At 40.5% G+C, this 23,193-nt stretch overlaps 1 protein-coding gene and 1 long non-coding RNA gene across 3 annotated transcripts in view; one reads left to right on the top strand and one right to left on the bottom strand.

Annotated features, from left to right (window-relative positions):
* LOC120405315 overlaps positions 1-15,311 on the top strand; it is a 115,386-nt gene extending 100,075 nt beyond the window's left edge. The window contains exons 4-5 of the long non-coding RNA XR_005598493.1: positions 12,558-12,723; positions 15,182-15,311. This is a non-coding gene — a long non-coding RNA (uncharacterized LOC120405315). The remainder of the gene's footprint in view (positions 1-12,557; positions 12,724-15,181) is intronic.
* C1H12orf4 (chromosome 1 C12orf4 homolog) overlaps positions 9,776-23,193 on the bottom strand; it is a 33,197-nt gene continuing 19,779 nt past the window's right edge. For both annotated transcript variants that reach the window (XM_039538754.1, XM_039538765.1), the window contains exons 10-14: positions 21,889-21,963; positions 19,497-19,699; positions 13,354-13,411; positions 11,403-11,470; positions 9,776-10,437 (exon numbers count right to left, since the gene is read on the bottom strand). In XM_039538754.1, coding sequence (XP_039394688.1) covers positions 10,345-10,437; positions 11,403-11,470; positions 13,354-13,411; positions 19,497-19,699; positions 21,889-21,963 — 497 coding nt within the window. In that variant the 3' untranslated portion in view covers positions 9,776-10,344. The remainder of the gene's footprint in view (positions 10,438-11,402; positions 11,471-13,353; positions 13,412-19,496; positions 19,700-21,888; positions 21,964-23,193) is intronic.

Here is a 23,193-nt window from a genome sequence, read left to right as displayed (position 1 = left end):
CCAATACCATCTTCCAGAATATATTTAAAAAGTAAAAGTCAAAAAAGGTGTTGCCCTTGGGATAAACAAAATACCCTTCACCTTTGTGCAACATCAATGTTTCTGTAACTTGTGTTTAAGGTTTTTAAATCCAACAAAATTGGCACATAAACAAACTTAAGAAAAAAGATATAGCAATTTCCAAAAGTATATTTTTATCTGCAGCTCAAATCACTTACAGGAAGGATTCATAAATAGAGCTTAGCAAGGTTAGTTATCAACATGACAGTGGAGTGTGCTGTTTTGCATGTAGTAACATCAGGTTTAAAGACATGTCCATAATTAAGGCACTGCTTGAAAGGAAGAACCATTTCCAAGGGCAGGGAGAATGGCCCGAAACGGATAAAAACACATCCAAGATAAAAACTGGTGGTCAGACAGTGGTTTCACCACAACTAGTCTACAGTAGCTATCCACATCCTTTTGTGAGGCTGGTCAAGCTTGAGGGAAAACACGTGCCAGTGACCCACTGCAATTTTCACTTCTCAGTCTGTGGGGAGTGCCAAAAGATTCATGCCTCAAAAAAGGAGATTTAGCCTGCTTGTACTGGTAGGATTTCCGCTTCAGAAATAACCTGAATCTTCCTGGCTTGTAAGCGCAATAAGTGTGAGAAGGAAGCAAGCCCTCTGCTTTGTTGAGCGATACTATTTCTGCTTGGCTTTAAAAGTCGTCTTCGGAACAAGCTCAAAATGATCCCTATAAATGACTTGTTGTGAGTGAATACAGAGCACTTTGGAGGATTATAATTTATGCCAGGCAGAAGCCATTATGGTTCAATTCAAGCCACTTAAAATAAGATATTTGGGAGACAACCAAACCCGCTTCAGTCTGCTAACTTTCCAGTTCAGGGCACTCTTAAATTTATACTTACAGGGTCCATTCCTGCACAGGTGCCAGGTACCCTGAACTCCAAGTCCATAGTTCCATTTTAGAGTGTCTGGTGAGACTCTTCTCAGTAGGGAAGAGACAACCACTTCATTTAAAAGAAACCGCCTGCAGCTCTTATGCAGAAAGAAAGAGCCTTGCTCCAAACTTGAATAAATAAGTTCAGTTAAAGGCCCCATGCCTCCCTCCCAGCGGAGGAGCATTTCCTGCAGGAATGCAGAGCAAGTGTTTGTACGCACATGGTGCTCATCAAGGAGTTGATTTGAAAACGGCAGAGCAAGTGGGACCTGGCAGAGGAGCTACTGGTCCCCAGTGCATCAGAGAAGGGTGGGGAAGCACAGAAGCAGTGTGGCCCGCTGCATAGGGCACTGAACTGTGAGGTGAGTTCAATTCCTGGCTCTGTCACTCCAAGTCATGTCCCTCCTTGTGCCTCGATTTCCCCTTTGGTAAAAATGAGGCCCATGATACTGAACTCCTTTGTAAAGTGCTTTGAGATCTAGGCATAAAAAGCCCAACATAAGAGCTAGGTATTATTAATTAGTATTGTTATGTAGAGCTGAATGGATTAGTCTGATTCCAGACCAGGGCAGCAGGCTGTTCCCAGAAAATCAAAGAAATGGGTGCTCAGCACTTTCTGAAAGTCAGGACCCTTTAAGATATCAAGTTGGGCACCAAAATCATTGAGACACCCAAAATTGTGTCAGCTGAGACATCTGAGTAAAATGCTAGGTTGTTCTGAAGCCCCGAGATGTGTTGTTTCTTTCACCAGTTTTGATTTTTATGGGTGGGGGCAAATACATCGCTGTTCTTCTACCCAGTTAGAGCTCTGACAGCACCCTTATTCCTGGACATCCAGTTGCAGACATTTGGATGAAGTACAGAATGTACTGCGGTGATTAGTATAAATTACATGGGAATAGCAGCCATAAAACTGTAATAAGAATCAGGGTAGTGAGCTGAAGCCAAATCAGAAAATGAGCAATGCTGTTAGTATCTAGCTGACCCACGGCGTCTCACATGCACAAAACCACCAAGTTAGAATGAGAACAGTTCAGTTCTGTAAAGATGGAATATCCATAAAAACAGCCACTACCAGAAAAAGGGTTTTATTCCATGGTCAAGTCAATTTATTATAAAGTTAAGCTAAGACAAAGCCACTTCTGGTCTTGATTCACATAACATTTTGTTGATAGCTCCCATGTTTTGGCCTTATGAACACTAGGAGAGGGAATTGTTAACTTGAGTTGAACACAGCAGAAAGACAAAAACAGGTCACATCTTGTCATCTCCTAGCGAGATTAGGATTGGTCCCTAGTGCATAGTCTTGACTGCTTTTTTTCTGTTTGTTTGTAAATTATATAATAGATATCACTTCATTTTGGGATATTGTTTCATACGCTTCACTGTTAAGGTATTTTCCCTCTAATTCATCATACATTTTCCTACGTCCAGTTTAACCATCTTACTGTCAGTTATTTAACACCACTTGGAGCAGCCTACATAAACCTTCCTCCTCCTTGATGTTTACGCACGGCCAGGATTTCCAGATGGTTTTGATATTCCTCTTCGGCTGTCATTTAGCCACTGTTACTCTGTATCCCTTCATACCTCGCACCTAAAAAATGGTACATAAGTCCGAATTCTGACCTTAGTTACAGCTGAGTAATTCTGGAGCAACTCCGTGAACTTCAGACTTTGACTTCAGTAGATTTCCTTTGGATTTCCACCGGTGTAACAGAGCAAAAATTGACTCTTTTTAAAATAAAGGCTAGAACTAGTGGGAAGGTCTGAAATAACACCACAGTCCTCTTGCTTTTGATTGCATAAGATTGTTACATAAAACCAAACTCAAATTTTCCCCTGTATTTATTAGCATAAATTGCCCACATTTGTTTTTAATCACAGAAGAATATTTGGGACCAGGTGCTTCATATTTACCTAAATATAAGGATCATCAGTACTTCTAGTCCTAACAATAGAAACTGTTTTCTGCTCTGTGATTTCATTAATTTTCCCATTGAGTATTGGTGGTTGTCCCTGAGATAAGAAATGTCTGTCTCTTCCCAGCCCAAGACGTAACAGACAAGTCAGAAGCCGTGCCCTATATTCACTTTGTTTGTTGACCCTTCTGAAAGGAGAAATATTACTCTAGGAGCCAAGAAGAGATTTAGGGCTCTGAGTTGCTCTGCATATATATTTTCCAAAAGAAACTCTACTGCATGCTGGGGAAGATGACCATGAGGCGCACATATATCTTCTTGCCAAAGTTCAGCTGCATTTGACATCCAAGTCTTCATATAATCCTTCACTGCCAGCTTAGGGTCGCTTCCTTTTTTTCACCGTTCTGCTATATCCCATTGAGAGTATAGCTGCAACTCACAGTATGCAATATTAAAGTCCATTTGCTGCTTTCTCTTCCATATCGCCTTGCTCTGTCTAGTCCGTTCTGTGGTTCTAGGTTATCCCTGTATCTTGCTACTCTTCTCGCTATTGTAATGGTATCAGTGAATTTGAATAGCATAGATTTTTGTTCTGATTTCAAAGGCAGTAAGGGAAGTATCAAAAAGAATTGGCCCCAACACCAATAAAAACTTTTCTGTCATCCTGTTTCTATTTCTCCCCCCCCCCCCGCATTCTTCCACCCAGCAAAAAATTTCCCCCGTCATCACTCTGGCCATATTTGTGGTTTTGCATTTGAACTTTCTGATGCTACAAGGTGCTGAGTGCCCTCGGCTCTCATTTAATTTCATTAACATTATTGCCTGTTGCTTTGGCATCCAACTTCAGCAGGAGGTGAAGTTACTCAGCAATGCTGCTTGGGAGGCAGCCAGAACTTTCAGAATTGAGGCCTAATATCTCATGGAAAATGTTTATCAAAAGCATCCCTGTGCCCAGAGCACATTATGTTCACCACTTCACCGTCCAGCTTCCTCACAGAATTCTCTGGGTGAAATGGGAACTGCTCCTTGTAATCCCACCCAAGCCATTGTCTTGCTTATCGTTTGTGTCTCAGACGCTCATCAGTTCATCCGTTTCCAAAGGGCACTAAAACATTCTTGCCACAGTCGGTCATACTACGGGCTCAGTGAAAAGTCCCACCAGTGACCGTGCTGGAAGAAATCTCATTTGATCCCTGGAGATTTGTTTATGCCCATCTTTTCCACCAAGTCAACTTTTGACAAAAGCAGTGGAAACCGCCAACTTGTGCGCACATACACTCTGCTCTCACTGATTTAGCAATTCATGAGCCAACCCTTTCTCCCCACTCCTAGCCTTGGAGAAGGCTGGGTTTGAGTAATTTGGAGTGTTAGGTACAACACTTATTCACCAAAGGACTCTGCCATCTCCCTGTGGCCCCATTCCCACTTGGACACAGGGGCAGGGACACATCTCCCCTCCCAGAGAGACAGGGCTTATGGCCTGGGGCCCCCATCTTCCTGAAAGCAGCAGCAGGATTCCCCTTTTTCCCTCAAAGAGGCAGAAATGGAAGCAAAACCCCATCTACCTCAGCAGCCAGGGTGCATCTGCTTGGATGGGTGGACCAGTCCTGCTGCACTCTTCTCCTGCCACACACAGCTCTCTGCTAGGGTGGTGCTGGCAAGGCCCCTCTGAGAATTTGCCTTGGAGTTAATGCTCTGGTGAGCGGCCTAGGGGAATTCACACCTCTCTCAGTGATTGTTTTGCGCTGTTTGCAGGCTCAGCCAGACATTGCTACATCGGTTATACTCAGTTCATGTTTTCTTTTCAACCATAAGGACTAGAAACTTAGATATTTTGTTAAATAAAAGCTCAGGTTCCAAGAGCTAGGGCCTAACACGTGGACCTATAATGACTATACTTTAATCTGGCCCTGCGTCTCCATGGGAAACTGGAGGAAGAGGAAACTCAGCCTGTTCACCCCATCTGGCGGTAGGACTGAAGGAGACAGCTCATGGCTTGATTTCCCTTCATTCTAGAAGTTTGTGATGTGCATGCTCCAGCCACTCAGAGCTCCCTAACATGCCAACTGCACTGAGCATGCTGCAGCCCCACAGTGCTTTTCCCATGGCAAGAGCTCTGTATGAGGTGGGTGGCAGGAAGGGACCATGAGTTTGAATCTGAGTTCTTCCATTGACTGGTGTTAACAAATCTGTGCACTTCATAGCCTTCATTACTGAGTAAGGACTCCTATCTTAGGAGGCCAACAAGTATCATCCCCCACATTACAGATGAGAAACAGAGTAAAGTCACATCTCTCACAGGTGGGAAGTAAAGTCGTTGTTGTGTCTCCTTCTAAAGGATAACAGTTTACTAGTGCTACCAGCCACTCCTTTACTCAAGCGTAGAGGTCTGTGCTGTGAATTTAAAGGTCCAGGATTCCAACCGCTGATGACCTATGTGGGTGGTCAATATCATTTCCAGTAATGGAATTTCTGCTTTGTTCAGTTTGCTGCTAAAGAACATGGGAAATGACATTAAAAGAATGTTAAGGTTGTAAAGTCAAGCTCTCAGAAAAGGCCAGGATTAAGATTACAGATGCATATGCATTGTGGAATGTGTTTTAATTACATAATCCCATATTATGGAAGACACATGACCCCGGCCTCATTCAGTGCATAAGATGGACAGTGAATGAGGTGCAGAGTTTTGCAAGAGGAGACGGGCTGTTCTCATGTTTAAAGCACTAGACTGAAACCCTGGAGAAGTGGGTTGTATTCCTGGCTCTGTCATAGACAGGAAACAATAGTAATCCTGAGTATTTTACATAATCGAAATGCTGTACAAACATTAGCTAATATCCCCATGGTGTAAAGGAAAAAGGTGAGGGACAGAGCTTAAGTAACTTGCCCACTGTTACACAAGAGTTAATGGCACAACCATATTAGAACTCAGGCCATCTTAATTCTCAACCCCAGTTCCTTCATTTAGGCTATACTGCCTCTCCACAGCTTTCCTTTAGATTGGCTCTGCTAACCTGTCATGTAAAGGGCAAGGTAATAAGTCACATGAAAAATATTGTGGCTCCAGTCCATGCTTCACCAACCATATTCTGTTACCAAAAGAAAACTATTGCAGAAAAAAAAAAATCCTTAGGCTTGATTCTTCTCCTGGTGGTGTAAATCAAGAGTGACTCTAGTGAAATCATTGGAACTAACCCAGTGTAAAACAGGTCTGAGAGCAGAGGGAGGTCCCATATTTGAATACTGTGGCTCAAATTCCAACCTAGTGTGAGCCTCTGATATTCTATTTGGTCTTTTGTTCTTTCTGCAGGTTCTCCTATTAGGGACCAGAAAGAAGCTGTATGTCTCAATTGTTTGCATGATTCTTCTCTTCCTGTGTGTCAGTCGACATCCACACAAAGTGCCACAGATCATATAATGTGAGACAATAGAGTATTGGCCTTCTCCTGCTGGAGGTTTGCCAGTTACGTCCAGAATAAACAGAGACTCTCTTTAATTAACTTTATTTAATGACCTGAATTCTGTTCCTATAAAACCACCTGTAATTTAAATTAACTACGGTGAGTAGGTCAGTATACTAGTAATCAATGGCAGTGTCAAATTCCTTGCTTGTTTCTCTTATTAGTAATTATTCAGTAGGAGCCCAGCCCACCTGCTGCCAACACCCAATTTAAAAAAGTATTTTTAAGGCAGTAAAGACAGTGAACAGCACTGTCATCCTTCCAAGGAATGTTGCATTGCACATACAAACAGCAATCGTCATGCCTAGTAAGTCATTTTCCTCTTATTCTCAGATAGCTTCCCTTGACCCATACAGGATCTCTCAAATGGCAATTCATCTTTAGGCTGCTGTTTGGTCTATTGCTGATTCTCTTGTAATTAAACACATGCACTGTCAAGTGGGGACCAACCAGGGTGACCCAAATAGCATTTTCTGGCTCTACACTATATATGCAATATGAAAAAGTGGCAACAAAAATGTTGATCAACATGGCTCTCTTCTCAGTTGTATGGTAGGAAAAGCAGCAGGAAAAATAGCAATATGTTGTGTCAAAAGCATCTGACAAACATACAGGTTCAGTGGACAAAAACAATGCAGTGTATTTCGTTTACAATATTAAGACTTTAGGGAGGCTTCCAATACAGGTTCCATTAGAAATAGTAATTGTCCCATAAATTACTGCCTCTTAAGTTTTAGTAAGCCACAAGTTATACTGGTATTGAAGACCAGTTAGTATGCCAGTTAATTATACCCAAAAGTTTCTAGAGGAGTTCAGTTCTTCAGGCTTTACTCAGGCAGCATTCCTGTTGAAGGCAATGGGATTTGTAAAATCAAGTGGGAGGGGAGCCCAGGATTAAAAGGAAGGTCACCCTCTCCTCTCAGTTACACCAATATAGGTTCTCTGAGCAACTACTAACATCAGTAGTGTTATTCTGGGTGTACACCACAGTAACCGAGCAGTATTTGGGCATAAATTTTATAGCATTATAGGCAGCCCACAGGGATAATCCAGACTCTCTAAATGCCCAAGGATTTTCACTGTGCTCATTTCTAGTTAATGGATATACTGGCTGCAAAAACTGGCAAAGTACACAGTGTACAGACCCTTTACAACTCCTAAGGGGAATACTATGCTACTGCATCTTTATTAAATGGGATAGCGGTTAGAGCACTTGCTTTTCTGGGACCCGGGTTTGATTTTGGCTCAGGCCAGCAGTGTAAAATGAGCTCTAGCAGGATTATTCCAGTTTCTTATGGCTGCATTTACAGCCCACCTCCTTTCTTGCACATTGAATTAAGGTGCAATACTTACAATGGTCTTAGAAGCTGCTAGCATGGAACAAATGGCACTCAGCACCTCAGCGGGAGATGTCCACTGGCTCCATTGTGCAGGGTGTGTGTAGCTCTCAGAGGATGACAGTGTTATGCAAATCTATTTGTTGGTTCACGTTTTTCTGTTACATAGGACTTGTATTTAGTTCTTCAGTAAAATGCCTTATAAAATGATTAGGAAATGCTTCCAGCCAAAAGACTATTAGTGAGGCCTGGTGGACAAAAGGAGTCAGGTGCCAGTTCTCAGTTTTAGGCTCCACTGTGATTGACAAACCTTCAGGTGAATTCACACAAAACGGCTGAGAGAGGAAGAGGCCCATCTCCCTCATAGCTTTTAGCCCAGCGATTAGGGCTGTGGGAGACTGCTGGTTCAAGTTGCCCCTCCATGTGAGGGAGAAAAGGGATGTGAAGAAGGATTGGGCACCTCTTAGGACAGTGCATGGAGCCAGAGGACTATGGGATATTCTGCTGTGGGGACTCCCTCAGTCACATCTGTTGCAAGCTGGACAGTCAATCACTGGAGCAGGGAGACTGGATCCTCACATCCTGGGGGAGTGCTGTAACCATCAGGCTATAGTGTCACTCTCATCAATCACTGGAGCAGGGGGACTGGATCCTCACATCCTGGGGGAGTGCTGTAACCATCAGGCTATAGTGTCACTCTCATGCTTGTGCTCTCTCTCTCTCTCTCTCTCTCTGGCCCAATAATTCTTTCATTATCTTTCCAGAGTTCAACAACTTCCACAAGTGCTTGCGGGACCATCAGAAAAGCCCATGGCCCAATGGTTAGAGCACTCACCTGCAGTGACAGAGCCTTGTTCAAATCCCTTCTCCTCAGGAGAAGGGGGGACTTGAACTGGGGGTCTCTCACATCCAAAGTGAGTACCCTAATGCCTGGGCTAGAAGTTTTATGAGGGAGTTATTCTTCTTCTGCACCCCCTACTTCCGGGTGTCACGTAAAAATAGCATATTGGCACCCAACTCCCAGACTGTCTATGCTACAAGCTGGGGCTGTAATTCCCTGGCTCATTGAAATACAAGTACATGAGCCCTCATTGTGTTAGCATAAGTATAAATAGCAGTGTAGCTGCAGTAGCAGCAGGGGAGACCCGCAGAGAGAGAACAACCCTGCCTGAAACCCACTGGTATGTACTCAGCCCGGCTCAGCTATGCCTCCACCACCTCTCCCCTTGCTAGCATTTATGCTACCACTAGCTCCATGAAAGTTAGTTCATGTGCACACACGCAGAGGACTCGCATCCCAAGCTCATAGTGTAGCTGTAGCCCAAGAGAGGGTTCTTTGCTGAGAATCACAAGCAGAGAGAGGCGCCTCACTGTAGCCTGGACTTGCACATCTCTCTTGTCCACGTCACTCATTGTCTAAATTAGGCGGCTCCCTGCCCGCATTCTGTGAATCATATAAGATATGTCTTTCTCCTATTCATTATATTGGGAGCTTAGGCTTCCTCCTCAGGCCTTGTGAATTACATTGATGTTGTAGGCACTTAAAAATCAGGTACTGGGATGTCAACATCACAATGCCTAGCTCCTTTTGTGCATCCAGGCCTGACTTCCCCAAAAACGAGACCTTTATGTTCTTCACATTTATCAGGCAAAGCCAAACCTCTTTGAAGTTAACAAGATCTGTAGAATCAATATACCAAGCTGCAATAGACAGCAATGGGTTTCAATTTTTGTGATATGAATTTTTTGCCTTCAAAGATGGCCCTTAGCAAATTTTTTTTTGTACTTTTGTGATCCATGTCAGATCCCAGATATCTTCTACTCTGAATATAAAGATTCAAATTTAATATTAAATTAATCCTGACTACTTTTCTGTACAATGCACAAAAATAGCTCTGATACTATTACTGAATTGCCTATGTGGAAGTCCCACCAATGCCAAATCTTCTTACTAAACAAGAGATGCTACACTAAAAATACCAGGACATGAAAAAGAAAAAAACCCATTGTGAAAATGGAAATTACTATACTCTGTTTTTTAACAAAACTTGAAACCCATAATCACTGTCACAAGAGTATATTATCTACTGAATGATTTGCACAATACAAGAAGTTAGAGGTTATTTTTCATTTTATTTTACCTTTCATTTTGTAACTGTTATGGGAGGGGGTGTCAATTTTATTCTCATGGTCAGGGTGACCTTATTTACAGTTGCTTTTATAATGTTTCCAGATTATTTAAGTTATTCTAAAAAGGCTTGCCTGACATAATTCATGCTCTTCTAAATCGCACTTGGCAAATTCAGAAAACAAGAATATTTCCACAAATGTATAGATATCTATTCCTGCTACTGTAAATGCTTAGGTTTGAAAATTACTATGTTTCTATAGATAACATTTAAATACACACATTTTAGGTCACGCAAACATTTACAGTACGTGATATGCGTAAAAAGGTGAAATTTCACATTATCATCTTGCTGAAAGACTGACTGTATTTGATTCTTTTGGCAAATACATCAAGACAGAACACTGATTTTATGAACTTTTAAATGGATATACATTATTTTGTTTGCAACTTGCAATAAAATTTAACTTCCAAATAAACAGTCAACCTTGGGAAAAATACAGAGGAGAAATTCTAGTATTTAAACCAATACTCTCATCTCTTCCAGTGAAGGGTTAGTGCTTAGATGTCAGAGTCAGCGTAGAGGACACTCGAAAGATCTGGGGGAGCATATTACTCAACTGATAAAACATTTCCTCAGATATAGTCTGTAAAAATGAAGACAACAAAAAGCACTGATTTGTTTGCTATAATTTGGATGAGTCAAACCATTCTCTCTATATTCTCTGCTCTCCTCCAGTGCTTTACTCGGTACTGGAGTCTTATAGCAGCACATCTACCACCCAGATGAGGTTTCCAGCCACTCATGCTATGACTAGGGCCCTACTTGAATCATGGGATGATCTTCAAATAAATGCACCTGAGTTGCGCACAAGAGATGGAAAATCGCAGAAAATAATAATGGACTTTTATTAATAGCAGTAATTTGGAAAAGCTAGAGTAGACCTATTTGCTTAAGAAAAAATTGCTGGAATAATATAAACACATGTATTATGTTATGCCTGCTAATTTTTTTGTAACCAGACTTTTTGCTGCAACTATATTACATTTTTACCTTTTTTTTTTAAGTGACCAATACAGCATAAAATTCAGGAAATTAAGTCTTAACACAATGGCAATAGAAATCAAGACCAGTCACATTAGCCTTTTACATTTTCCAGGTATTGAACGTTAGTGCAGAACTAATTGCATGCTCAAAATGCATGCAAAATTGTGATCTGTGCACAATAAGCTAATTAACAACAAAATTGTGGTGGAAGCCTAATATTGCCGTATCTGTAATTTCCACAATATTGTGAATGAAATATGGTCTTAGCTATAACCTAATTCTAGTCATTAATAGGACAAAACCTACTTGCAAATATTACCCTGTATTTACATTCTATCTGTAGCTGGCAAAAAGTGGTTCAAATGTTAAATGTCACAATACCTCTAAAGCATGTATTATTCCCAATTTATAGATGAGAGAACTAAAGCATCTTTTTTTTTTAAAGATTATATAGAAAGGCTAAGGCATAGCAGGGAACAGAACCCAGATTTATCAGCACCCAGAGCCCTGTTCTATTTTTGTCTCCTAGGCCATACCAAGAGTTAATTTCTCAATTTAACCTACCTGCGGTACCAGAAATTGTACGGTCCGAGAAATTCCTCCATCCCATGAAGCCATTTCCATCATGAAGCCTAAAAGACAACATTCACATATTTACATACTATATGCATTAGGTTTTCCTTTTAATGACACTTATCAGAGTGTGGTATACATTTACACATATAATTATGATTTCAGCAACCTGGTGAAGCTGCATAAACCAGATCAGCACCTCTGGCCCCATAGTCTTCACTAGCCTGGCCAACCTGCTGGTTCAAATCTCTGGTCAGCCTGGAGATCCTGATGATCCACTATGAAGAACACAACTCTAGTCTTGAAGGGTGTGATGTTCCAGCGCTTGAGCAAACTGCACAATCTGGTGCTGGTCAACATGGAGCTGCAGTAGGCATTCAGAAGATACTTTCTGGATCTGTATTATTTTGACAGCTTGCTTTCAACAACTAGCTATGCTGTCTATATAACTCTTGTGTCAGCAGATATTGAATTCAGTTCTGGACACTCTAATACCAGAAATATATTGACAGACTGGATGCAGTTTGGAGAAGGGCAATAGAAATTATCACAAGGAACTGATTTGTGAAGAAAGAGCAAAACATGTAGATTGGCTAGCTGCTGATGTGGTGTTTATAGGACAGGGGTTCCCAAAATATGGACCATGGACCAGTATAAGTCCACAATACCATACTGCTGACAAAAATACATTAAACACTTTCCTAATCGTATTTTTCTACGTTGCTGACATAGGGATGTAGTATAATTGTGAATGAGCATATGGCCCCCACTTACTGGCCCCCACTAAGAAGAAACTGGCTAACTTCTAGTGTAGGGGGTATAACATTCAACTAATATTTGAAGGATTTGAACAGCAAAGATGGAGAGGAATTATTTAAACGTAGGGCACAGGAGTACAACCAGTAGTAATAGACAATAACAGATACATTTAAAAAGGGAAAAAATTGAGGCTAAATATCAAGAAAATTCCTGCTCATTCACCTCTGAAATAATCACCAAAAAAAAATTAGTAGAAGCTCCATTGTGTGGTCATTTAAAACATCAACTGAATGAGATATTGGAAAATATACTGTGAAGGAACAATTCTGCACTGTCAGATAAAAGTCTTGATGATGTAATGTGTCTTTTTTCATCTTTGTCTTCTAGACTTAGTCCTTGTCTACACTTACCGGGGGTTCGACGCATGACTATTGATGCATCGGTGGTCGATTTAGCAGGTCAGATCGCTCTCCCGTCGACTTCTGTACTCCACCTGAACGAGAAGTCGACGAGAGAGCATCTCCAGTTGACATCGCGTAGTGTGGAACCTGTGGTAAGTAGATTCTAAGTCCGTTGACTTCAGCTACGTTATTCACATAGCTCAAGTTGCGTAACTTAGATCAATCTTCCCCTTGTAGTGTAGACAAGGCCTTAAACCTGGTCTACACTAGGAATTTACAGGCATATAGCTACATCTCTCAGGGGTATGAAAAATCCACACCTTTGAGAGACGGAGCTATACCAACCTAACCCTCTGTGTAGATAGCTCTAGGTGGACAGAAGAATTCTCCTGTCCATCTTGATACCACCCCTTGGGGAAGGTGGATTACTGATGCCAACGGGAGAATCCCTCCCGTCGGCATAGATAGTGTCTACACCGAAGCATTTACAGTGGTGCAGCTGTAGTGCTAGAGTATAGACAAGTCATCACATGACAAGGGTGTGTTAATATTACTTTCTCCCCTCTGTTCTAACATAGTATCATATGTTCATCACTTTTTAAAGAGGAAAGAATATAGAAAACATACACATAATGGAAAAGTTGTGCCAACAGATACAAAATTACTTCTGATGCTCTATTTTGAATTCCTCACATTTTTCATCTCTTCTGCGACATGTAATTTTAAGTGATTTCTGCTGAGAGTGAATGTGACACAGAATAATAGGTGAAGAATGCACTAACCTTTGACACATTTAAACACAAGCTCTGCCCTCTTTAAGCACCATGGTATAGTCATTTCCTTAACAAAGAAAGAAAATCTAATTAAAAATTGTTTTAAGTTAATAAAATATAAGAAAAGCATCAACAAGTGGCTCAAGACAATAGTGTTGCAAGACAATGTTTTTCTATCAGGTCTTTAATATTTTTGTGTTTATCTTATTCCAATGTCTTTATTACTCCCATATTCTCTTTACAATCTCTAGTGTTATGAGCTTCCACACCTGCTCATTTGCTGAACACAATTTTCTCTACCAGAAAGTAGAAAGTTCTCTTCTTAAGCGGAGGTCTCTCTCGAATATCTCAGGCCATAGACCACATTTGCTAATGTTGTTTATTGATCTGCTTCATTCTTTTCAAATAAGATCATAGACAAAGAACATTTAGTTTTCCAATGCATTCTGGAAATGTTTATTGTTATGGATTACCACAAAAACTCAGCTACTGAGTTATTTACAGTGCTGAGACAGGCTATTGTGTGAACAGTGCAATATGCATTTTTAAGCTGAGATTTTCAAAGGGGGATATTGATGCACAGCTCCCATTTGTCTCAAGAACATTCACATGCACTATTACCATAAGCGGCTTTGAAAATCTCAGCTTTCAGATATTAGGTACAATTAAATTGCTTATATGGTCAGATCCATACTTTGGATTGCTAGAGTAAGGATGTGTTCAACAGCCTAATTGCAGTCACTGAATTTGTTGGTATTCCTTTTGAGGACCTCTAGCTATGACCCTCATACTATGGCCACTGGCATATTAAAAATGGCTTGGGCAGACAGATCTTGTGTTGGGGTTGGATTTATATCACAAAATAAATTCAATAATTCAAGTGATACAGATACAAGAAGAAATGGAGAGGGAATTTGGAGCTTCCGTTAAATACCAAGATTAGGTATGGTACTCTGCGCCTATAAAGTGTTCCAAGAGGCATGGCTAATAGGGACTTGTCAAAAAAATTTGACATCTAGATAAAAGTTTAAACACTGGGGAACATTACAGACACTCCCCCAACTTACGCAAGCGTTCCATTCCGGAATGCCTTGTGTAACTTGAATTTTGCATAAGTCGGGAACATCTACCCGACACTTATGCAAAAAAAACAAAAACAAAACAACTGTTTCTAGCTTACGGAACTTTTCCCGTAAGTGCGGATTTGCGTAAGTCAGGTTTATGTAACCCGAGGGGCGTCTCTACATGAATTTCGGACATTCCTTGGAATCTAAGCCAAGAAATGGAAAATACTATTTTTATCTCACTTGTAATCCATCAGTGGCAGATATATAAATGTCAATTTTATTAACGTTATTTAAAAAGAATCATTCCTATGATTCACACTCTGGAACTTCAAAATATAATCACCTCCCAGTATGAACAGAACTATGCATATAAACATGGACTCGCCACTCTACATACCCTTCCAAATTTCCAGTTTAAGCACTTTTGTATTCCATAAAACCAGCAAATGGTTCTAAATCTGCACAGTGTAAATGACAGATTGTCAAACACCATACAAAGAGCATCTCTACAGCAGGAAAAAAAAATCAGCCTTATTTAAGAAGTATCAAACTTCTGATCATTTGGTAACACAAATACAGTTCACCCTATACGTTGTCTCAGAGGGTTGCTGTAAGCCGCAGTTCCCACCTACACTAGATACAGTGGATCGTTATATATTATTTAAAAAAAAAATCTACAGTGGCGGTAGAACTAACATTGTAAAATGGTAACATTTAAAAACAATTTTCTCATGATGCAAATCCTTAGCATCTGTTTGCTTTGCCCTTAGATTACGCAACAAATGAATCAGATAGCACAATCCTGGACAACAAAATATATATTTTTTCAAGCTTTCCGGAAGAAATACTGGGTCTTCATTGTAATTTATCTGCCTACACAGGCTGTCTGTCACATGTAAGGTAGGCGTTTGTTGGTGGTTTTGATCCCTGTTTTGGCCTAGTTTAAAAACCAGTGTCTAAAAAGAAAGGTCCTGTTGCCCTAAAGGCCAATTAGCAGTAGTTTTGCAGTCAGTAAGGTCAAAAAACATTTGATACCTTAAAAGGACCTACCAAAGAAGCAGGATATGACACCAGTTCTTGGACAGTGTCAGAGGAGTACAGATGTTAAGTGTTGGGGGCACTCACAGAAATAACAGATTGAACACAGAACGTCAATGAATTAAACCCACAAAAACTCAAATATGAATTAGAACCTGAATCATTACTGTGTCATCTTTAAAAGTGATATACTCATGATTTCACTATGCTATCAGGTTATTTTTTACATGCAGAGTATTCCACTAAGGTTCATAAGGCTACTCAGACCAGATAAACAGGGTCCTATGTGACAGTGTATGGGGTAAAAAAGATAATAATCCAAAGTCAACCCAGAATGATACTATCATTCTAGTGAGGTACAAGAAGTGTTCAGGGAGCTATGGTCTGCAGTCAGTAACCATGATCTCATCCCTGTCTTGCCCTCTAAAATCTATCAAAAAAAGAGCTTGATTTGTTAGTAGGACGGCCATTGTCTAGGACAGAGGAGGGCAAACTACGGCCCGCGGGACCCTCCTGCCCAGCCCCTGAGCTCCTGGCTCGGGAGGCTACCCCCGGCCCCTTCCCTGCTGTTCCCCCTTCCCTGCAGCCTCAGCTCACTCTGCCGCCAGCACAATGCTCTGGGCGGCAGGGCTGCGAGCTTCTGGGGCAGCGCAGCTGCGGAGCCCAGCCTGACCCGGTGCTCTGTGCGGTGGCGACACCATGGCTGAATGGGGGAATCCTGTCTGAAAGGAGTTCAGCCAGTAACACCAATAAAGCACATGGTGAGAGAAATCTTTGCTTCGAATTCACTTTGCTTGATAAGTTAGGTATTAGTTTGTGTTTTACCTTTTATTTCTTTTAACCAATTCTAACTTTAATACCTTATTACTTGTAATCACTTTATCTATCTTTCTGTAGTGAACAAACCTGCTTTATTATTTTGTTTCGTTTAAACCTGTGTGTGTTTCGACTGAAGTGTTTGGGAAGCTTCATATGAGATAATAGAAAACAACATGCATAAACCTTAACAAAATGACAGACTTTCTGTGAGCTTGTGTTGTCCAGAAGGGTATTGGGCTGTACACCACACGCATTTCTGGGGGCATGTCTGGGCCTGGGAGTTTGCTGGTGTTACTCTGACATATAATTCAGGAGTGGCTGGCTAAGAGCACTCATAACTCAGCTGGGAGTAATTTACATGTAGAGAGGCTGTGTGTGAACAAGGCCAGGAGTGGTTGCTCTCAGAGTAAAGCAGTGTAAAAGGCACCTCAGGTTGGAGAACTGAGGGGACACAGCTGTCCATCAGTTCAGACTGTACCCTGGGGAATGTCACACAGGTGCTTAGGTTTTTACAGCATCAGGCCCTACGAGGGCTAAAAATAGAGAGTCAAGTCCTGAAGTCTCTAAACAGTTCTCAGTCAGGGAAAAGTCCAATTAATTTCAATACATTTGCCTTAGTAAGGATACCAGGCCACAACAGGTATACTTTGACTAAATGCCAATTTGGTAGCTGTCTCATATAATATATATAGCTGATGGAAATGAGGAGTGCAATTGTTTATGGTGGTACAAGGGCACATACCCAAAATAATCTGCAAAAACGATACAAACAGCCAGTTTATGCTACAGATTGTAAAATCTCCATTTCTACTTTTTGGACTTTTCAGAAAATGTTCTGCATCACTGTAATGGTCACAAAAGGTGCCTGACTGCCACCCCTGAGAAATTTTCTGCTTTTCTATAGAACAGTAATACAGGCAACAGAGGCCACAAAATATTCCTCCTCTCTCTATCCATGGCAACCCCAACACCTGAGGAACAGAGCAACAGTTCTGAACTGCGGGGGGGGGCGGGGGGGGGGGAAGGGGGGAATCCTGTCTGAAAGGAGTTCAGTCCATCTGTTCAGACTACCATACAAAAGATGCCATTTGTGGTGTTTTCAGTGATGAAATGTAAACACCTGTCAGTTAGGAAATAGTATGAAGTTATCTCAGTTTATACAGAATGCAGAACACGTATGGTTTGCATGCATTGAAGTCTACAGAGTGTACTTTTAAAAAAAAAACAGCAGTATTATTATTACAATTATTTGCATTGCCATTTCACCAAGGGGCCCCAGTTATGGACCAGGACCATTAGGCACAAGTGAAACAGTAAAAGCAACTTTTTTTGGTGACATTCACTTTATATGAAGTCCCAATATCAGTAAAAAAGAAGTCACTCTTCATTCGGTTTAATAAACTCCATGCCGTTGCTAAATTATAAAAATCCATCTATAAAAGGGCTGCCTTTTTTTTTTTTTTTTTTTTGTAGAACAACAAAGAAAGTTCCTGATGAATGCCTGTCACAATGAAACATCTCAACATCTCTGCAGCTGTGCTCCTGGTTAACCACTTTACAAAAAAAAATTTTTACGTAGGTGGTAAACACAACTTTAGAAAACAAAGTTTCCAAAGGCACCAAATTCAGATTAGTTTTCAGAAATCTGATATCGTTCACTTTTCCCTGTACAATGTATTACAAAAGTTGCATGTTTTAAATTAGGTCAGCCAGCTGCAGTAAATTGTTTGTTACCAACAGTTCCAATTCAATTCACAAAGTATATCAAGGACGAATATATAGTTTTGCCTAAATCTACACATACTATGCTGGTCATAATGTTTATTCTGCAAATGCTTAAACCAGAAAACCAATACAAAAAGGGAGATAAAAGTAATTAGCATTTAAGACTCTAAAGAGCTAGGTGTTCATTCTATCCTTCAGTTTCACACATTAGTTCATGTCTTTTAACTAGGATCCCATCAGAAAACGAGGAGCAAGTCTACACTACAGTGCTACATTGTCACAGCTGCACCGATGCAGATGCACTGCTGTAGCGCATCTGGTGAAGACATGCTATGCCAACAGGAGAGCGATCTCCCATCAGCATAATTATTCCACCTCGGCGAGAAGCAGAAGCTATGTTGGTGGGAGAGTGTCTCCCGAGGACATAGCGCCAGTGTGAACCGTGAAAACTTGCGTTGCTTGGGGTGCGTGTGTGATTTTTCACACACCCTGAGTGACGTAAGTTACAGATGCTCCCTGACTTACGCAAGTGTCGAATTTTGTGTAAGACAGGAACGTTTACCCAACAATTATGCAAGGAAAAAAAAAGCTTATGGAACATAGGGAACTTCTTCCGTAAGTGCGGATTTGCATAAATCGGGTTTGCGTAACCCGGGGAGCGTCTGTATATCGACTTGGGCTATAGTGTAGAACTGGCTTTATAGTACAAGGACAGGGGTTTGTTTTTTTTTAGATTATGCAACTGAAAATAAAATTGAACTAAAGGTTGAAGAAAATCCACAAAATATATCACAGGAATCAACTGATGTTCTCCCTCCCTAATTAAAATCTAAGACTCAAGTTCTGATAACCAATCTACATGAATAGACTTATGCCTGCATAGATCAACTCAGGTTTGCAGCCTGAAAAAAGGTTTATATCAGAGATAAGATTTCATTTTTAAGAGAGTTAATTATCTAGTTCTAAACTTTTAGGTTGAAGTATATAATTATGCACAACATTAACTGAGAGTTTCCTAACTTTTGCACAGTTACATCTTTTATAATACTAGGTCTTGATCCTACAAAATAATCTGTGCAGACCCTATGTCTGTGCCGCATGCCATTTAAGTCAGGATCCCTACTGGTGATTCCGTTGCAGGACTAGGGTGAGATTGATTAGTTTCTGAAGAAGAAATATGCAGTGTTAACAGTGGCGTTTTAAGTTAGGTTGCTTTTTCCTCACTCTCACCCTCTTTTTTTATACAAAGACTGAGACCATCTTGTACTATCTACAAATAATAAATAGAACACAGAGCTAAACAGTGCTAGTATGCTCTAAATTTCTCATCTCCACTGTTTTTCAACCAGCATCAATGAAAACTGGGAGTATGAGAAAGCTCTACAGTAGCTGTTCCAATTAGACCAGCAGATGTAGGAATGTGCTACTTTTCTGAGTGCAAATATAGAGGTTAGATTACTTGGTGGTTTTGTTGGGTTTTTTTGTTTGTTTGCTTTTACTTACCTCTGACATATCATGTACCAGTAGAAGAGGGATGCTAATTGTAGTAATATCGTGTGTACAACAAACTTTGAGAATATTTCTGAGGCCCATGATTGCAGGATCCCGAGCAGTAATGTTACCAGACCTTACATTATCATCCACACACACATGAAAAGCAATATGAATTTCAGAAAGATTTGAATGGCGTGTGATGTAAAATTCTCCTGCAAAATAATGAAAGAGACAATGTAATCTCTATCATGCTAGTAATCTATACTAAATACAAACATATATAATAAACATCAAAGCATGCTGGGAATGACAAGTTTTAATACCAATGGTCTGAATCCAATGTGGTGTGTAATGCTCTTTTATCAAATCAAATCAATTGCTGTACTTCCTTACTGTTATTTTAAAGAGACAGGGCAAAATTTGCCCATCAAACCTAGATCAGTAGCTATAAATAAGAAGAAAAGACACTAACAGATGTAAAAACCTGCAGAACAGTGACACCCATCCCCTGTTCACATTGACCCAAGACTTATTTCCATACTTTTCCACTGTATTTAGTTGGCATCAGAGATCTGGTGTAATAAGGCATGACAGTGCCAATATAGACAGATATGATCTATATGTGGTAGAAGACGTCAGTAGAGAAAAAAAATAAAGAGGAGGTGTAACAGTGAAAACATATACGCAAGCAGTGAACTACAGACAGATGTGGGAGGCGGAAATACCCAAAATGGATGGGTTAAAATAAAGGCTACAAAAAGCCTGTGGGAAAGGATAGTGGGTTATCTAACAGGAATGTACAGGAAGATGAAGCAAGTTATCAGAGAGCATCAAAATTAAAAAGAAGGCTTAGTAATGGGGGTTTGTTTAAAAAGTGCCTAAAAACTATTTGTCAAAAGGTATTTTTAGACTTGGTGGAACACAGTTTTAATCCCCGAAGTGGAGGAAGCAATGAAGGGCAATGGAGTCTTGGATCTGATATTAGCCCAAAGTAACAGAGATAAAGGCGTGAGGAAATTTTGGGGACAGCCACCACAAATTAAGATGCCAATCCAACAAACAGATCTACTTGGGTCTAGCCCTATTGAAGTTAAGAGGGAAATCTTGGGGGTGGGGGGTCATCTGCGTGAATCTCATTGCAGGATTGGGACCTAATTATCAAGATGGGATATAGAAACAGCATCAGTAGGATGCGGATTTTCATAAACAAAATATTTTTGAAATGAAGGATATTGTAGGCAGTGTAAAAGCAGCTATCACGCCAGCTGCAAATTGGAGAGAACTTAACACTACTCTTCTACCACCAGTCACACAAAATACAAAGATTTTTAGAAGTGGCTGAAGGAAAGGTATGTGAATGAACTGGAATACAAGAGAATTATAAAGGTAAAAGGGTCAATAGAAAGGAAAGGAGGTGTGTGCAGCAAAAAAAAAATGCAGACAAAGTAAAGGAGGCAAAAGGAAAGAACACTTGTGATGGGAGGTGACAAGGGAAACAAAGTTCTGAGTTGGGCCCTTTCATTCTGGCAGGCTAATGTCAACACTGCTTACACAAAACAAGGGAGAAATGTTATTCTCCCTATAGGGCTGGTCTACATGCAGTTTGTACATTCATTTAACTGCCCTGGTTTAGAAACAGCTTTAGTGAAATCAGTGCAACCACCACACCCCCAGCGTGGACACCTTCACATCAGTTTGAATGTCTTTTAGCTTAAGCTGACTTGTAATTAAACTAAACTAATTTAATTGAGTGATTTAAAAAAGTGTCCACATTAGGGATTACCCTGATTTAACTAAAGCTGTTTCTAAATAGTGCACAAATTGTGTGTAGATGTTAAAATCATTTCTACATAAACTGTTCTTACTAATGGGACAACACATACAGAGAAGCAATGAGAGATATTTCCTCCTAAAGTCCCTGGTTAAATAAAGCATTTAGAATATGCTTAATTTTAAGTGTATGAGTAGTCCCACTGACTTTAGTGGGACTACTCATTTGTTTAAAAGTTAAGCACATGCTTAAGTGCTTTGCTGGATCACAACAATAGTGACTAGAATCAACTATTTTAAAAGACAATTGTTTTCTGAAAATATTTCAATACTCCTTCAAATATTGTAAGGTGGGTTGTTTTTATTAGCAAAATGAATCTTAGGCACAGACTGGTTAAGTGACTTTCCCAAAGTCACATGGAAGTCAGTGGCAAAGCTGGGAATAGAAACCAGATGTCCTGACATCCAGACACGTGCCTTAGCCACAAGAACACCCCTCCTCTCTTATTCAGGGCAAGTTGTGTTTAGTTTCAAATTTGTGCTCTGAATTTAGAACTAGAAAAATATGTATCTATAAAACACAGTCTGCTTTAAAAAAAAAACAAATACAAATCCTCATAATAGTACTCACCAGGCAAAATATTTGATTGGTTTCGTTCAATATTCTTGGACTTCTCTTCATTTCCACCATTTCTATTTACTGAATCTGTGTGTAATGTAACCATTAAATATATTGTATAGAAGCTATTTATTATATTGGCCTTGGTAAACGGACATTAAACATTTTCACTCATCACATTTTAAGAATTTAGGAGCTGATCCAAAGCCCTCTGAAATTACTACAAATCTTTTTATGGACTTTAGTAGGCTCTGGATCAGGTCCTAATTGCTAAACCCTCTCTTTGACTTCGCTTTCACACAGCAGTCCTTTATTGAGGGATGCTCTGAAAACCAAATGCACTCAAAATATAATAGAAACAGAATGCTATGAACAGACTTGGAAGAAAGAAAGATTGTTATTTCACTGTACTTGCAAGGCACTCAGATACTATCATGTTGGGGACGCATAAATGTATAGTCACTCTAGGCCAGTGGTTCTCAACCCACAGCCCACCTACGGCCTAATCAGCACACAGCTGGGGCCCATGTAACATCCTCAGGGCCATACAGGTAGTATGCATACTGTGTGGATGTGGCCCACATAACACATATAGCTGCATATGTGGCCCAATATGGTAAATAGGTTGAGAACCACTGCTTTTCTTTCTTAAAGCTGCACTCTCCCCCCTTTGTCTCCTAATTCTCATTTATTTTTGTGGTCTTAATTCTCTAAAGCAGGGATCAGCAACCTGTGGCACGTGGCACACCAGGGTAAGCTGGTTTGTTTACCTGCCAGGTCCACAGGTTCAGCTGATCACGGCTCCCACTGGCCGTGGTTCACCGCTCCAGGCCAATGGGGGTGGCGGGAAGTGGCGGCCAGCACATCCCTTGGCCTGCACAGTTTCCTGCAGCCCCCATTGGCCTGGAGCGGTGAACCGTGGCCAGTGGGAGCTGCAATTGGCAGAACCTGGGGACACGGCAGGTAAACAAACCAGCCCGGCCCGCCAGGGGACTTACCTTGGTGGGCCGTGTGGCAAAGGTTGCCGATCCCTGCTCTAAAGTCACATTAGAGTCTTACAGATAAGAGGAGAGCAGTAACTTGATTTTTTTTCATTTGCAAACAGGAACATAAACGTTTATGGAAGCCCATTAACATATAACCAACAATTTGCCATTCATTTTATACAAAAAGAATTTAAAGGGAGTGTAAAAATAAGAAAACAACAATGATTTACTTCATGAAATGAATTACCGGTACTACTTTGTATCAAGGAAAATTATGGAGATGTAAAGAAGTAAAGAAAATACTGAAAACTATTTTCATAAGACTGTCTAC

The sequence above is a fragment of the Mauremys reevesii genome, linkage group 1 (assembly GCF_016161935.1).
Source record: "Mauremys reevesii isolate NIE-2019 linkage group 1, ASM1616193v1, whole genome shotgun sequence".
NCBI lineage: Eukaryota > Metazoa > Chordata > Testudines > Geoemydidae > Mauremys > Mauremys reevesii.
Note: the sequence above shows the minus strand (reverse complement) of the source record. Positions and strands in the feature narration are given on the sequence as shown.